Source organism: Balaenoptera ricei, chromosome 8 (genome assembly GCF_028023285.1).
Source record: "Balaenoptera ricei isolate mBalRic1 chromosome 8, mBalRic1.hap2, whole genome shotgun sequence".
Taxonomy (NCBI): Eukaryota; Metazoa; Chordata; class Mammalia; order Artiodactyla; family Balaenopteridae; genus Balaenoptera; species Balaenoptera ricei.
In genome coordinates this window covers 3323626-3341520 of record NC_082646.1, presented here as the reverse complement: position 1 = coordinate 3341520, position 17895 = coordinate 3323626, and the positions used below count along the sequence as shown (strand labels likewise).

The 17895-nt window shown below is 45.2% G+C and overlaps 1 protein-coding gene across 7 annotated transcripts in view; it reads right to left on the bottom strand.

Moving 5' to 3' along the window:
- Positions 1-17895, bottom strand: part of SNX19 (sorting nexin 19) — a 36894-nt gene that overhangs the window by 14130 nt on the left and 4869 nt on the right. For 3 of the 7 annotated variants that reach the window (XM_059930012.1, XM_059930015.1, XM_059930014.1), the window contains exons 3-8: positions 17149-17249; positions 16921-17040; positions 14561-14691; positions 13272-13368; positions 12619-12799; positions 10057-10186 (exon numbers count right to left, since the gene is read on the bottom strand). In XM_059930012.1, coding sequence (XP_059785995.1) covers positions 10057-10186; positions 12619-12799; positions 13272-13368; positions 14561-14691; positions 16921-17040; positions 17149-17249 — 760 coding nt within the window. The other 4 variants (XR_009504528.1, XM_059930013.1, XM_059930017.1 and 1 more) reach the window with 4 other exon arrangements.

Below are 17895 nucleotides of genomic sequence, written 5' to 3'. Positions count from 1 at the left end.
CAGCAATGGCCCGGCGGGCTTTCCATAATGTATTTAACAAAACAAAAGGATCCCTCTCTCTGCACACGGACACTCAGAACGGGGCTGGCTGAAAATATTCAAAATATGTTTAAAGGTTACTTTTAATTGTAAGAGTAAAAATAATGTCCCTTTCCCTCTAAAAATGTTTCAGTGCCTGGAACATTCTTTACCCTAAACTGGTCTAAATGATTCCTCTAATGCAAGGTCTAGCTTTAAACACTTTCCTCTCTAAAGCCTACCTAACATTTACCCCCAAGAATCCTTATGATTATTTCTTTTTACTGTGTTTATGGTCTATACTGTGTCATTTGACCTCACACTGTTCAGTATTTCTGATTCTTATGGATTATCTCTTCTCTTAGGCTGAAAGGACCTTAACACAGAAATGGTGCCATAGTAGGTCTGAAGAGCTAGCTCCCAACAAGTACTTAAGTAGACACAGGCATCAAATCTTTTTTTTTTTTTTAAATATTAATTAATTAATTTATTTATTTTGGCTCTGTTGGGTCTTCATTTCTGTGCGAGGGCTTTCTCTAGTTGTGGCAAGCGGGGGCCACTCTTCATCGCGGTGCGCGGGCCTCTCACCATCGCGGCCTCTCTTGTTGCGGAGCACAGGCTCCAGACGCGCAGGCTCAGTAATTGTGGCTCACGGGCCCAGCCGCTCCGCGGCGTGTGGGATCTTCCCAGACCAGGGCTCGAACCCGTGTCCCCTGCATTGGCAGGCAGACTCTCAACCACTGAGCCACCAGGGAAGCCAGGCATCAAATCTTACACAGACTTTTCAAAAATTATCTGTAAAGAGATCACCATGCAAGAACCAAATAAAGTGAGTTTCCTAGAAAGTAAAGGAAGAGGGCTGGGAGTACCTGGGTTAAGAGGCAGTTCCCTGGTTCTGAAGCTCTGAGTTTCTGCTCCGGGTGTGACTTGGGGAGATGTTAGGTAAGTATGTGAGGAGGACAAGATGGAGTTCAGAGACAGCTAACATGAAGGAAGAGACCCTGATCTGAAGGATGCAGAAAAGGCCATCTGTCTCACGGGGTCTTTGCTACCAACAGATCACAAAGCAGGCTCACTATAAAGACCTCGCCAAAAAACCACTGCAATGTAAACACATTATCTGTCCTACATCAGACGTGTGACTGCCCTAGCAAATGAGAGTCCCAAGGAAAAGGAAGGTGGAGCTTGTAAAGATGGACGAGGACTCCCATTTATTGAGTGCCACATGGCAGGCATGCATCAACAGGCTTCAGTCACTTCATGAGCGAGGCACTGTTACTCCCACTTGGAGAGTAACTGAGGCAAAGGGAAGTTGAGTGACTTGTTCTAAGTCACATAGAGAGCAAGCCTCAAAGCATGATTTGAATTCAGACTTCAAAGCCCACATCCTTACTTCCCCATGTGGAAGCAAAGAGGCTGAGAAGGCAAAGCAGCAACAGATGCTTCCAGAGGGGGCAAGCTTAGATGGGACCTCACAGTGGGAGGCCCACGATGGCAGAGGGCACTGCGTTCTTCTGGAAAGGAGAATGCCCCCGGAATGGAGATGGCCCGAGGTCCAACCACGGCTCTGGGAATGGGAGCTGCCCAACTAAAGACCTGTGGGGCAGGCAAGGAAGGGGGTTTCCGTTTACATTTGTGTTTCTCATCCCCAGCAGTGCTGAGGAATCCCTGAGACTCTCACCAGTGACGAGGAGAGGGACCGATTCAACTGGAAGGGCATGTGATGTTCATTCATCTGACAAATACTAAGTGCCTTCCATATGCGCAGCTAAGTGCCTATAACAGAATGGTGAGTAAGACAGAGTCCCTGCCCACAAGATGCTTACAGTCTGAAACTGTCCTCAAAAAGTGTCTTAGGTTCCTCTCTGTAGTTAGACAGGCAAGAGATACCAATAACCTGACTTGGAAAAAAGGTTTTAAAGCTTAAATACATCGATGATATTCTGTTTTTTTCTTAACTGCTACCACTTCTGTACCTTTGAGACTATGAGATTTTAAGAGCATGCACCACACACAGAAGTGCAAATGCACACCTACCTGTTACAACTTTAAAGATGTATTCAAGTAGAAACTATCAGTACACGATAAGAAAGGCATGATGCCTTTATCCTAAGATGGGAGTAGAATAAGAGACCCCTAAGAAATATGACAGTGAGGTCACTCATACAATTGGAGACTGTTGGGGCCCATCCTGACCCAGTCTACGGAAGTCAAGAGCTTCCCTTTTTCAAGGTCTAGTGGAAGAGGCACGGGACAAGTAGTGTTCCTCTTCCCCAGGAAGCACAATACAACCTGAACAAAGGCACTGCTGCAGAACATAGATTTCAGCCCCTTAAAACCAGCCCAGGGCTAGAACTAGAGGGCCAGGAGATAATCGGACAGGAAAACTGGAAGACTTAGTTTGAGATAATTTTGTATCTGGGACTCTTGCAAAAGTATGCATTTTTCTACAAAAGCTATGCATAGAAAGAGATCAGGTGTAAGACACCACAAGGCACCAGAGCTGAATTGAAAGAGAAATTTATGGAGCAAAGGAAGAAACCATAATCCATGTTTCCTGAGAAACTCTGAATCGTAACTCTGAGAATCTTTTTCTGACTGGGAATAGGATGTAGAATAGAGATACCAAAGGGAGACTATATAATTTCTGATCCGGAAGTGCTTTAAGAATACAGATGGAAATGAATTTATATGCTACCATCAAATACATGTGTCTCTGAGGCCAGTTAGATGGAAAGTAAGAGAGATTAGATGGAAGTAGTGCACAGGGACTTTCAGGTGAGGCCAATTCTAGTGGCCACTGCTTCGTGAGAAAGCTTGCTCAGTGGGGAGGCCCGTATGCAGTGGTAGGAAGGGCACAGGCTTGCAGGCCAGGATGACTTAAGTGGAATCTTAGATGTGGCCCTTACTAGCTCTGTGATTCTGGGAAGCTTATTTAATCTGAATATCATTTTCCTCACTTATAAAATACATGTGTACCTCACAGAATTGAACTGCACCTTAGTATATAAAGTACACAGCTGCTTACCTGATCTAGTTAGTATTTAATAAATGTCAATTCCTTTTCTGGTGTAATTGCTCATGACCTTTTAGTGGTGGGCCCGGAGCTTCCCGTAAGATATAACCATCGTCAGAAAGACCATTTATCTATCTGCTACTTAGACATGCCCACTGAGAAAGAGGCCCTTGAACGGACTCCACTTAGAGAACACCTCAGATTCTGGAGTGATCGAAGAGAATGGCAGAGGCAGAAGAGCTCACGGTCATCCATTCATAATTGCCCTTAAGGAAAATGAATGTTCCCACCTGCGAACACAGCGCTCTCCGATGGTCCCATACACTGTCCATAAACCTTCTCCTGACCTTTCCTGGGAGACGGTTTGTAGAGACCTCCTTTCTAAGACAGCGATTCCACGGCCTGGCACAAGGTCCAGAGCTTGCCATTTAATTTTCTCCTGGACCCACTGCTGGCTGAACAACTTAACCTGACATATTCTTGTTTTTCTTCTTCCTCTCTATCTGCTTCCTGACTTCATGTACTTTTCTACTCTCCTATGCCCACAGATCACAGAACTTTCTCTTTTTTCCCCAACTCTTCTGCCATGCTACTCCAATCCCACGTGCCCTCAACACACACACATGCTCACTCACCCACACTCACTCTTTGAGAAATCGTGACACAGATGCCAGGAATGTGTCTGCTGTCTTTTTGACACAGAGCCTGATGCCATCTTCGGGGCCACGGGGAGGGCAGCGCCACAGGACGTGGCACTCGTGTTCTCTGCTGCTGGCCTGGCTCGTATTTTTATCGTGGCTCTGCTCTTGGCATCCAGGCGGGGAACCGGGCCAGCTTCTTCTCATTCCTTCACTCTACATCAGGACTCCGTAATAATCTCACCCCTCACCTTGCCTGGGTCTTCCTGCCCCAAACCTTCTACCATCAATGGAGCATAGTACATCTCTCCTCTTTCCCTCCAACCCAGTCAATGTCTGAGTCCGTGTCCGGTTCCCTAAACCTGATTCTCATGCCTGCAGGGATACTGTCAGTTTCTGCTGTTTTCGGACATGAGCAGTCTACACAAGCTGGACTCACTCCTTGGCTTGGACTGCTACCCCCACTCCTCTCCCCTCCCTTAGACTCTAACTCCAAATAAGGAGTGCTCCTTCTTACATAATTGGATGTTCCCAGCACAGAAGCTGACACACGAGGTCAGGCGCGCATGTGTGCAAGACTTCCCTTTGACTTAACGATGCCTTTTTTGGGCATCTAACTCTCTTCAGCTCCCTGCCCCCTCTCCCTCCACACCACCAACAATCAAGGGAGATTTATGGAGCCTGTCTCAAATCAGAACTCTTCCAACCTTGGCGTGGAACGAGGGGTCAGAAGGTTGAATTTACTCTCTTTTTTTTCCCTTGCAGGCCAGAGATAGAGAAGGAGGCGGGAGGAGGGGAGGGGAGAGAGGGAGAGAGAGAGAGAGATTGAGCCTGTGCAGGAGAGGGAAAAAGTGAGAGAGTGCATGCTTCTGATCTGGCAGCAGTCCCTGTCGTCCCAGGCAGGTAGTTATGCATGCAGGTCTTTTAAGGGAGCAAGGAGAATAAGGAAAGCTGGAAGCAGAAGAAATTAACTTATCTTCTTGGAGATGATAATGCTGGAGGTTGGAAAATGACGACATTTTTAAAAGGAGATGCGTCTAAGTCTAGATGCCATCAGGCATGGCAGTGTGTTCAGGATAACCAGAGAAGTGGTGGTAGCTACCTGTGGCATCAACACCAACTCTCCTTCTCTTTAGAACTTAAAGAAAGAGAATCCGAGTATTCTGCAAAAGGATATGGCTCAGACACAAGTGGCTTCAGGGAGAGAACAGACATGCTGCCTCCTGAGCAGCAGTCACAGGGACAGTCTTGGAGAGGTCAGCACTGACCTGGCTGGGACCAGCCACACCTCTCTGGGGTAGTAAGGACAGGCGGAGCAGGAGGTGCCCGCGGCTGTGGGGAGGTATCACGTTCCAGCGTATTTGCTTACCAAAGCAAATAAAGCCCAAGAATGTAGCACTGCATGAACCTCTTTTTAAAAATAAAAATGCGAGCTGTCCAGGGGACAAGTAACATGGGCCGACTTCAGGCTGCTGCAGAGTACTGTGTTGTATGTGAGTGCGCGTACGTGGAAATGCAGTTTTTGTTTTACAAACTGACTGGCAGTCTCCTCCTGGGGAATGTATACTGCTTTGAATCAAAGACTTTTGGGCTGGCTTTTACCCTTTCAAATCATAGGGCAAACATCTGATCCTGAGAGACAGTCACCATAGCTGAACATCAGACAAACCTGGGTTCAGATTGTGCCTGTAGTATACTTATTAGCTCTGTGATCTTGAATGAATAACCACAATTCTTTATAAGCCTTTGCATCTTTGAGGTGGGGATCATAATAGGTCTTTCACACGGCTTTTAAGGGCATTCAATGATATGCTCGTAGTGTTCAGCACAGTGTCTGCACAAAGTAAACTCTCAACAAAAGTTTGCCGGATGGTAAATCCTGAAGCTGGTAAGACTATTAATGTCTACACTCTGAACCCTGAACTAAGCCCTGTCTTTTCCATGTGTACCATGCACATGGAACTTGCTGGTATAGACCATGGGCCACAGGCATCAGATCCTCTGAGCCTCTGCGGGGTGGGCACCGGGATTCCTTCTCCGATGTCCATGACTTCTTGACTGCTATCTTAAGGAAGCTTCAAGAACAATGTGAACCCAACACAAGATAGTTGAGAAGATGGCCAAGTATATCATTAAAAAAGCTGGGAGTAATGATTTATAGAGAAAGGTGAAAGGCCTTGAACAGGGAAGAGTGAGACTTCATTTAATTCTAGTTTGTAGAGGCTCAGGGCAAGGAGGGTGTCAACAGCTGTGTTCCTATTTCTGTTGCAGCTCATACAAAACAAAATGGGCTTAAGAATAAAGTTTTATTAGATATAAGAACTTTCTGACAGGAAGAAATACGGGGCAACTCAACAAGTACAAAATGTCATCACTTGGAAGTACCTAGGATGAACAGAGGTTAACAGACCACAGTTACAGAGAGTTTTCCAAAAGTAACTAGCCACAAAATTCTTTTCTTGCACAGTATTCATTTTGGCTTCATTCAAGTTCACTATAAACATTCAGAATTTTCTCCCTTTAACAACAAAAAAAGATGCCACCCAATTAAAAAAAAAGTGAAAAGAGAAGAAAGTCAAGGGAAATTCAGCCACAAGCCCTCTCCCTGATTTTGTTTATGGCAGGAGCTACATTCACCAGACAGCCATCTACCCAGCTAACCAGGTGTGGTTCCAGTGGAACTGTCAGGGTATGGGGACGGAAAGGGGAGGAACTTAGCCTGACTCCAAGTTCTTCTCGTGAGGAAAGGTGCGACTTGATTCCAGCAGCACCAGTAAACCTGGAGAACAGTGCCGCACCCTGTACCGAACCTGTGCTTGTCTGTGCTGCAGGGAGACCAGGTGGCCTGCCGCCTGCTGTCAGAAGCGGGGAGGTTCTGGTTGTCGCCTTCGCAAATGAGCCCACTGGCATAAAGTCACCTCGAAAGGCCTCACACGCGGCCCTGTGTAGAAGAACAGGGGTTGGGTGCAGTCGCAGAGACAGGCAGAGTAGGAGCAGCGCATGCATGCTGCAGCAGGAGACTGATCCGGGTGGGCCTCCGGAACAGGGGCAGAATCTGGGGCCACTAGCTGGAGGAATCAGAAACAGAATGCACTTTACCCTTCTTTCCTTTTCCTGAAGCGCAAACATGAAGACCTAACATTTACTGGACATGTTCTATGCACCTAGATACCTACTGATAGACATCATTACTATTCCGAAGCTCAGAGAGATTAAAGACAGCAGAGTCGCAGTACACTGAAGTGGATAAGAACTTGGGCTTTGGAAGACCTGGGTTTGATTTCTACCCTCACCAAGCATTCACTTTGTGATCATGGATAAGGCCCTCAGTTCTCACCCCCGCTAAACCGTAAAATATGTAAAAGCAGGCACCATGTCTTATACTGACCAGCTCTTAATATTTTTTCAGTGAATAAAGGAATAAGACCAAAACAATCACCCAGCTGGAGAGAGAGAGGAGTATTTTAAGGTAAATTGGGATGTTTGCCACAATGCAGGCTTACACATGTCTACAGTCAGGTCAAGAAACAGCTTACACTAGAGAGCACCATCTATTTACTTCACAACCCACCCTCCACCTTACTGTCTCCTCCCTATCACGAGACAATTTATGATCATCACCCACTGAGGTAATGCAACCCGGCTTGGAATTCTCACAGCCTGCAATTCCCCTGGATTTAATTCCTGTATTAAAGCTCCCTAGCTACATAAAATACCATCTCTTCAATGACCTTCCTGTTATTCCCCAAATACACTTCTCTCTTCTTTCTGGCCCAAGCTCTTTAATATTCTGAGTTATTCAAACTTCAGGTAACCTTCCTACCTTTTTTATATATGAATCTCACTCCTTTTTGAATTTCTCCAGATTCATCTGTACTTTTCTGTTACTACTGAATAATTTCTTGTGTTCTGAAACCAATTTATCATGTAAATGACTTCAGGAGGTGGGGAGTCAACGACGACACACTAGCTCGTTTAGGATGTTCCCATTTTGGGGGAAGGTGAGCAAAGGTAAGCCTAACAAAGGAAGAGAAATGAAGCCTCAATCAGCAACATTCACACGTGACTGAACAAAACATACGAAGACTCTACTTTCCAGTGTAAAGGTATTGAGAAGGGAAATGTTTATTCTTTTGTCCAATCTTTAATGAGCATCTTCTATGTCCCAGGCCCTGTGGAAGCTGCTGGGGACATAAGCCAGTTCTGGCCCTTAAAGAACCACTGGTCTAGGGCAGGGTTTCTCAGCCTCTGCACTACTGAGGGCGTAGATGCATCCTATTTGGGGCAGGATAACTCGTTGCTGTTTGGGGCGGAGAGGGCGCTCTGCAGCATCCGTGGCCTCTAGCCACAGCCTGCCTCCCTCCCCAGTTGTGACAACCAAAAGTATTTCCAGATGTCACCAAATACCCTGGGGGAAAACTGATACGCTGGATGAATCACTGGTTTTAGGAAAGTAGACCATTTCTCTAATACACTGTGTTAAGTATTATTATCAAAACTTTGAGATTAGAGAAGAAGACTCCTTAGATCCAGGGAAAAATGGGAGAGGATGCCATAAAAAGTTTCACAGAATAAATGACGTTGAATGTTGGTTTTTGAAAAATATTTAGCAGTAGGCCAAGCAGACAAGAAGAGGGGAAGTTTAGGACACAGGGAGAGAGCAGGAAAAGAACGAGTGAAGAAGACAATGAGGCAGAGACAAGAGGACGAAGAGAGGCCTGAAGGAAAAGCGCCCACAGAGCGCTGAGGCCGCGGGGGACGGCGCGCACGGGGAGAGCTGGAGACAAGGCTGGGGCCCGATCACCTAAGAAAGGAGGTGGCATTTTACCATAATAAATGAATATATATTTTAAACACAGTGGAGCCCTTTTTCAAACAAAACCTTACCTAGACCCCCAGTCTATTAAACTGATCAAAATGGTCCACTCGGTTTTCCCCCCGGCTTCCAAGTTGGCTTCTGAAGTGCCTCTGTGGAACCCTAAAACTCTGGAAAGCATGTTGGAAAAATCACTCTTGTAGGCAACAGAGCATCCTGATGGATATTAAGTACAGGATATATGTTCATATTTGCTTTTCAGAAAAAGCAGCCTTGAGGCAGAACTGAGTATGGAGGAGGGACAAGGGTGAAAGCGAGGCAGAGACCAGTCCGCATTTTATACGTGGGCTTCACACGGAGACTGGTCTTCAGGCTGCGATACATAGGAAGAAGCACATTGGCTTTGAAGTTGTGCACATCCAGTTTCAAATTCCACTATGTCATTAACTATGGCCTTGGGTATGCTGACCGACCTTGCCAAGCTCTACTTTCTTATTCTGTGAAATGGGGCTACCTACCTCACTTGGTTGCTGTAAGAAAATATACGTCAACAGAGGTCAGGTGCTGGAATTGATAAACACTCAGCAAATATAAACGTGCATCCTTTTCTTTCACTTAGTTTCCTCACGATGAAACCTTACTAAGACTCCCTGATCCTATGTAACTTTAAGTGTGGAAGGGGCAATTTAATTGCTTGTTGTTAATGGATTTCCTACTTGTTGCAGAATAGATACATAATTCTTTAAGTTTTTATTTGTATTTTTGGAGTGGCCTATTAGCATGAGCCGCATGCTAACAGAAGAGTTCAGGATTTGGCTTCTTCTTACTCTGGGATCTGCCAGGATGTCTCATGCAAGAGTGGCCAAAGCTCAAGCACTACTGTGTCTGTCTGGTTCAGAGACAGTGTCTCTGGCCTTCTTCAGTTCAGCAAGGCTTGCATCAGTTTCATGGTTAGGAAGTCAGGAGCTAAAAACTCCATCTATGTACAAATCTTTCAGGAGATTCAAGTGGTGTTGGGATCACAAAGCCTGAATTATAAAATTCAAGTTTTAAATCTAAGTATCCTTTTATTCCTTACCATCCTGTGTCAGTAAGTGCTTCTTCAGTAGTGAATATGTACACCCCTCCTGGAGAAAATAATATTTATTTTGAGCACTGACCAGTTTTCTCCTTGTCTTTCTCGTTGCTTATCGTCACAGTGACTATACACTGTTAGTTAAGAGACACATCCACTGTAACAAGGTGAAAGGTATAGGGCCTGGGGGTAAAACTGGGTGGAGAATTGATCCTAGAGGAGGAAGAGTTCAGCTGAAGTATCTGAGATCACAGGTGGTGCCTGTCATTCAGTAGATGATGCCAGAAGTCTTACAGAAGCAGACCCATTCACGCTTTAGACGACAAGGTGATACTCTCCAGGCACTCTTCATCCCTGTACCCCTAGAACAGAGATTTTATCTTCTCTTATGGCCACAGGTTTCCTGGACTCTATACTTTCCCTTTCTAGTGGAGAATTAGGCATCACATCCAACCCCTGTCCAACCTGAGACTCTAATGTGAAGCAGTCCTACCTCTGAATCAGGGTCCCAAAGATGAGATGAATAACTTTCTGCACGTTCTCCGTACACAGCCAGCTCCACTGTTCCATCAGCAGCAAGAGAAGCAGATCCAGGGCTGTGTCAGCCAACTCTGTCTCTGTTCCTGGGGAATGAAATGGCATCAAGAGTAACTCAGAAGAGACCCATACTTGAGGAACACATTTCAGTGCACTGGGTCTTCTCCATCTTTATATCAATCATCTTAAATTTTTGTAATCTATCTGTATTCAAGTCAAGAGATGTTTACTTCATTTCTACAAAGTTCAGCAATAGGCTCTGTATTTCTTTACAATTCTTTTATGTTCCTTAGTCACTTAGTAAGTATTGCTTATCTTTAAAAAGATTTTGCATATAATTATTTTACCTCCCTAGCTTCTGTTTCTTTTGTACTTCCCCCAGGAAGCTGAATACATTTTGTTCCAAGGAAGTGCTCACAACTGGTGACTAACGGGAACTGGCAAGGTCCACTCCCTTCCATCCTTGTATTCCACTAGCCTCCACAAAGTAGCAAGGAAATGTTGTGAGCAGCAGACCTGAGATTCACTTTTCCATAAAAAAGTTGCTTTGAAAGCATCTCCATTACACAGAGCTGATGGGTTAGGATCCAGGAGACTTCAGTTTGATTTTGAGATAATATGTGGCTGTAGGAAAAACACTACACCTTTGGTAAAATGCTATGACAATTACTCATTTCTTTCCTGTTCCAAAGACTGGAAGGACCACAAATACGCTCATACCCAGGCTGAGCTGAACTCTCTTAAATAGATGTATTTTATGGATGCAAGCACTGTTCTCTAACCCTGTTCATGGGGTCCCATGTCACTTCTGATTTGCTTCCCAGGAAACTGCCCCAGAAATACATACTGTTCCTGAATAAATCTCAGCTGTAACCACAGCTACAGCTGTGATTAATGTTATAATTAATCACCAACAATCATTTTATTAGCCTAGGACCAATGGGTATTCTCTGCACCAGCTGGCCCCAGCACTTCTCGCTTAAGGGTTCTTTAGAACATGAATGATTTCAAATTTGGATAAATCTGCTAGAACTGAACCTTACTTTCTTCTCAATCCCATTCAGTATATATTTTCTTTTTTCTGCACTGTATTTCAAGGGGGCATGGGAGCTGATGTGTCTACTTTCTAGTCATTTGCTCAAAATGGGATGTTCTGTTCCTTGGAAAATAGCATTCCTTATTCACCCTCTTCAATTCTATCATTTTCTCAGGTTTAGCATTTACCCAGAGCTGCCATCACGTGGTGACAATTAGTCATAGCAGTAAAAAATAAGCGAACACAAACAAGGCACCAGGTCCTCTTGATGAAAGTGGTAAATTATCTACCACGTGAACATGTTGAGTCTCTCAGGGCTGGTAGAAGGGCTCAGGCATAAATTATCCCTTTAGAGATATAATGTTCAAAATTTAAAGACTTGAATTTGGCTAGAATTATTTTACCCATCCCATTTTATTTATAATTTCTTAGAGTTCTCTGATGATTTTGCTGTCGTAACACTTCATTTACTTAACCAGTGAGATGTAAGCTCTGTGAACAGAGATTTTTCATAGAGTTAAGCTGAGGTCCGTAGAGCAGAGGTCAGGTGACTGTGGGCACCTGAGAAACAGTGGTGAAATCAGCCCTTTTTCCTTTTCTGAACCCAAGATTTTGTGACCTTTTATTTTCAGTGGGAGCCTTTGTTTTGGGGGATTTGAAAAACTTTCTTCTTAGAAAAAGTTTTGGCTCAGCAAACCTACTAATATCCAGGGCTCCCAATTTTTCCTCTGCAGAAAACATGTGCACTGCTGGGAAGTAAACCTGCCCTGCCTCAAATGCTTACGAGGCGAGAGTGGTGTCCTCACCTCTTCCTCTCTGCTCTACCTTGGCTAACTTGGTGGTGTCATTTGCCACGGCAGTAAGTAAACCAGAAGGAACAGATCCAGGGGAAAAGGTGAATTCCATTCTGTGAATGCTGTATTTCAGCTGCCCTATAGTACAACTAAGTGTAGATTTCCAGTAGGCAGTTGGAAATACACCTCTAGTATTGAGGCGTCACCAGCGTATGTGTTAGGGTTGAAACCAACCAACAGATGAGATCACCCAGGAATGCGCAGAGTAAGAACAGAGAGCCAAAAATAAAGCTCTGGAAGGCTGAGGAGCCAACGAAGGGGACTGAGGTGGGGCCACAAGAGAGGCAGAAAGAGAACCAGGGAAGTGGCACCACAGACATCAACAGAAGAAAATTTCTAAATAAAGGGAGTCGTCCGAAGATATGCCAAAGCATGCCAAAAATAAATAACGATGGTATTACAACCGTGGATCTTATCTTGCTGGAACTCCCTGTTTACGTGCCACGCTCCTCTGCTCGACTCAGCTCTGGGACTGTGTCGTATTCCTCTCTGAATCCCAGCAGAGTACCTCAAACGTAAGTGTTTAACACCTGGCTTGCTCAGCTGAACAGACGAGAAACTGCAGCGACGAATCCCAACAATCCCAGGTCCCAGGCGGACTGCGCCCTGGCTCCCGTCTGTCACTTACCGGGATCACTGTTGCTGAGGTCTCGGGCCGGCACGGCTGTATCTGACACGCAGTCATCCACACATCCCTCGGAGATGTGTTCAGAACCTTTTCCTGGGGCCTCTGCTGGCTGCGTTTCTAGTAACTTTGTCTGCTTTTCAATAAAGGATTCCATCCCAGACATGGAGAGGATCTCTGACTCCTGAAGAAAGAGCAAGTGGCACGTCACATGAAGTACGTAGAAAGCATCAGGGCAACGGCAGCACTAGTGGTTCCGCTGTTCCTTCCCTGTAAGTGTCATGAGTAGAGGACCCACTGACTCTGCGACCACCTAAGTTTTTTTTTTTTTAACCTAAATTGCAAGGAAAACAATGCCTCTGTAGTCTCACTTGCCACAAAAACTTGGGTTTTCTTCCAGGAACTGGCTTTCTCATTCTCTCATCCATTATTCCAAGCCCACAGCTCTTGAGAAGCCAACCTGCCAACCCAGAACTAGTAGGAATTCCAAACCACTCTGAGAAAATACTCCTAGAATAAAAATCAGAGATCCAGATGGTTAAGTCCTTTAGGAAGGCACCTAAGTCCTTCCTGATTTTGGAGACTGTCTCAGCTGCCTATAACTGCAGGTTCAGCATCCCAGCATTAAGTCCAAGAATTCTCCAGGGGCTTCTTACCACACTGCCTTCCCGGAGACAATAGAGAATCTTCTCGTGTGCCTCAGTTATATTCAGTGCTGGAGCAATTTTACTGGATGAGAACCTCAGTCTGGACCTGGTACAGAAACGAAGAGCAGAAACAGTATGTAATTCATGGTCTTGATCCCCATACAAAAGGGCTGACAGGTATTAATACCACAAAACAAGAACACCCATACTTATTCTTAGGAGCTTACTATGGTTCAGGGTCAGAAAGACCTAGCCCTGAAAACCCCCAAACAATACATATTCTTGCAATTCTTAATATACAGTGCAACACTTGCACTAAGCTATGCCTACCCTGCATTTGCAAAAGGACTTTTGCTAATGTAAAATAAGGACCAGTCTGTCACGGTTGTATTCCCATAGGCTAGAAGAGTGGCTAGCACATACTATGCACTCGTTAAAAATTTGTTGAAGATTAAACAGACAAGTGGCACAGACCAAGATTGTCCTTGTTGTTCACACCTTTTTGCACATCCACTATTCCCCTTGTGTTCCAAATAAAACCAGGGAAAGAACCACAAGTGCTAACCTCAATGTTTCAAGGAATAGGGTTCTTATAAGCACAGGCACCATGGTTACCCTTCAAATATGGGCCCAGTAAAAAAAAAAGGCTAAGAATTGTGAGTTATTGCTGGCCCATGAAACATGAACACAAAGACAGACAGACAGACACACGCACATTCTACAACCCCCCATCCCCCATTCTCTCTCTCCATTCGTAATGGCCCAGATACAGATACAAAGTGTCCAGGAAGGGAAGTGTGGTGCCGTCCCTCTCCACATGCTGGCTCTGAGTGCTGCCAGAGAGCACCTGGGACCCTAGTGCAGGAGAGAGTAGCAGCAATAGCCAGTGACTAAAATCGGCCCTGTAGGTGTCCATTCTAGCCCATTTCTGTTTACTGCTAGTACACTCAACTTCTGAGCCAAGATTTCCAGAAACGATGACAGAGATCAGTCATAAGCCTTAATTCTTAAAGGGAAAGAAACATCTCAATTTTCCAGGGGAATAAAAAAGGAGAATATCCATATTCCAGAATTTTCCTTCTAATCAAAATTCCCTGGTTAGTTTGGGCCCTGGGTTCTCATGGCAAGACAAACATTCAGCAAGTGTGCCTGTGCAGGATCTCAGGCTCAGTCTGTGGTCTGGCTTTGTATAAAAACTGGTAGGTATGACCCATCTCCTCTCTTCTAGGGCCTAAGAGTGGGAATGGGCTTTGGTTGAAAACTGGGGATCAACCTGAGAACTGGGAATGGTTTCTCACTTGGTAGCCTTCTTGCTTTCTGGCTGGGGCTTGCTTTCTGTCTCGGCCTCACTCAGCTCCTCTGTGGGGCTCTGGGGCTCAGAGCGAGGAAATGCTGTCTTCAAGGTGTCCACGATAGCGCTCACCACCACCTGCAGAGGTCAGAGATGCAGGGTCAGACAGAAACCACCAAGGTGCTTTCTGCACCCAGGACAAGTAGACGGCTGGCCTATCTAGCAGAGCCTTATCTATCCACACAGACACTAGCTAATGACTTAGTGGAAACTCTCCCCTTTTCTCTCTGGCCATAAAAATCTTTTTCCTCACAGAGTTAAGACAAACAATGTCATGGTAAAGAAGCCAAAACAATGGGATAAATAATAATCTGGGAGTTCTACAGGCTGGTGAAATACTTTTCATTTTCAGTATTTTTCTTTTCATACAGAAGAATGATTTTTTTTTTTTTTGGCCGCGTTGGGTCTTTGTTGCTGCGTGTGGGCTTTCTCTAGTTGCGGTGAGCAGGGGCTACTCTTTGCTGCCGTGCACGGGCTTCTCATTGTGGTGGCTTCTCTTGTCGCGGAGCACGGGCTCTAGGCGTGCAGGCTTCAGCAGTTGCAGCACGAGGGTTCGGTAGTTGTGGCTTGTGGGCTCTAGAGCGCAGGCTCAGTAGTTGTGGCACACGGGATTAGTTGCTCCGCGGCATGTGGGATCTTCCCGGACCCAGGCTCAAACCCGTGTTCCCTGCATTGGCAGGTGGATTCTTAACCACTGACCCACCAGGGAAGTATTCATACAGAAGAATGATTTTTCGTTTCCAAACTGATAATACTTTCACCAAGATGTGACTAAGTGGAAGGAATATAGATAGGAATATATGGAGAAAAGAAAGAGTGAAAAAGATTATCAAAATAAGAAATACACTCTAGAAACATATGTGATATAAAAATGCTCAGAGCAATTCACACAGAGTAAAAAATCTGGTTTTCCAGTTAATTCGAACAATTTCTCTTCTTTAACTAGAGAAAGAATAACAAAAATCACTCAGGTTAAAGTTAAGGAATCTGGAATTGATATAAACTTCTCTACTCATAAGGACGAAATGAAACAATCCTCACTGAAGAGTAAGAATTATTTCTATTTCTCAGAATGGGAAAATGACATACAGACATTTGCTAAAAAGAAAAAAGAACAAACAAATGAAACCCTAAAATATCAAAACAGAAGGAGACATATACTTTTCCTTTGGTGCCTCTGGCTCATTAATTAACACTGCTGGCTCAGAGCAGCGCGGCACTTGCTTGACCTTATTCCGTGTTAGTCCTCCACGAGCACAGCCAGCACAGCCGAGGCAAGGCTGAAATGGTCAAGCAGGACCACAGTAAAGACCGGGGGACAGTAACCCAGGGAAAGAACACAGAGAACCGCGTGAATGCGGATAACGTAGCTGAGAAAATACAACTCGCTCTTCTCGGCTCACAGGATGGTAGTCTGTGGCGAGGGTCCATATCTGTCTTGTTCACTCCTGTATCATCAGCAACGCGTACAGTACGTGGCTTTAAGTAGGCGTGCAGGGGGCGGATGTTGAAAAAATCAATGAAGGAACACATCAGCATGGATGAACATACCTGCAGGGAACTCTGGGGATTTTACCTCGTTTATCCTTTTCTGAGTTGCAGTTTTTTCCTCACAGCACTGAATGTCTCCTAACTACCACCACATGAAGTTCCACTGTATCACTTTATCCCCTGAAGTCTAGATGAGAAGAGGGAGAGGCCTCTTCTGCCACAAAAGTCAGTGTTTTCTAACCTCTTAAAACATATGCATTTTTTGATAAGCAGAAACCTCAGCCTTCTGCCCTGGAGGCGTTAAAATCAGTTGGCAACCTCTGCTCACAGGCTCCAGTGTGGTGCTCAAAAGTCCTTCTCCTACCGTCTCCAAAGGTTCTGAGTTACCATCTTGAAGAAGGTACAGTTCTCTCACACTCTGTTCTCCAGCAGAGAATCACGACACAAACCTAAGTCCAGCTCGGTGTCCTGTCTTAGGGCTCCTTCCTGAGTGACCGACCCTGGGAATGACCTTCGTCTCCGGGAGAGACCTTCCTGCCCCACCTATCTGTGGAGACGCAGAAGCACCCTTACATCCATCCCCTGGAATCAAAACGCCATGACATCCCTGGGAGACGCGTGTACACCGACTGCGAGGGTATCGTATCCTCATCAGCTGCTTGTCACTGTCGTTCGGCAAGCAGACGACTTAACCAGTACTGGCAACAGGTCTTGAAAATCCCAGTGCGTGTTCCACTTACTGCTGGGTGTGCGTCTCCCACCCCCGCCTCCACACTGATGAGAAACAAAGGCTGAGCACGGCGGCCCCGCTCGTACCTTGTCTATTCTGGAGACCATGAACGGTTTCTTGACAAAGGCAATACGAGCATCTGTGTTCAGAGCAAGGAACTCCTGCATCTCCTCACTGTTAGCGATCTCAGGAATGGCACAGAGTTGCTGCAAGAGACACAAGAAGGACTTCAAAGAGAAATTCTGGTCCCCAGCTCTCTCCACCTTGGCTTGGGTGTCTGTCCGTTGGCTAGAACGAGAGCAGAGGGTGCTGACCTTCAGGAATGATTCCAAGAGGCTCTTGCGGGCTTCCACTCTGTCACTATCCATGTTTCCAAATGGAAGATCTGGGAAGAGCTTCTTAGGACCCTTCACATCTTAAAAAAAAAAGTTAATTCATTAACATTCACTAAGAGCCATTCCATATAAAAAGCATCCTGTATGTAAAGGAAATAGAACTGCTGAACGCATTTCCCGGGGATCTGTGCTCCCTCACCTGCGGGCTGGAGCTGAGAGGCGGCCCGAGGCTGGCGAGGGAGCTGGGTCCCAAGGCCTGGGGCGCATCCCTTCAGAGTCCCTCCCCTGGGTCCTCCCTTCCTTGGGACTTTTTTTACTTCAGGAGTTCCAAATATACCCCAGGAATATAATACAGACAACCTACTTTCATTATTAATGATAATATTAAGGTATAAGAGGCCAAACACTATAGTGGCTATGAATAAGGGCCCGGAAGTTTAAATTTTGGCTCCAAGCCCTACTACAATAATGACCTTAGGCAACTTGCTTAATCTTTGTTTCTTTTCTGTAAAATGGGGATAATGATAGTATCTATCTTATAGACTGTTATGAGAACTAAATGAGTTAATAAGTATAAAGCGCTTAGTAGAGAACTGGGCATATATTTTCAGTATCAATTATCGTTATTAAGAAAGAAAATGTGCAACTGAAATCCACAATTTATGCCAAAACTTATTAAAATGTTTGAGTGATCGCTGGCGTTTTTTTAAAAAACAAAGCAGCTGC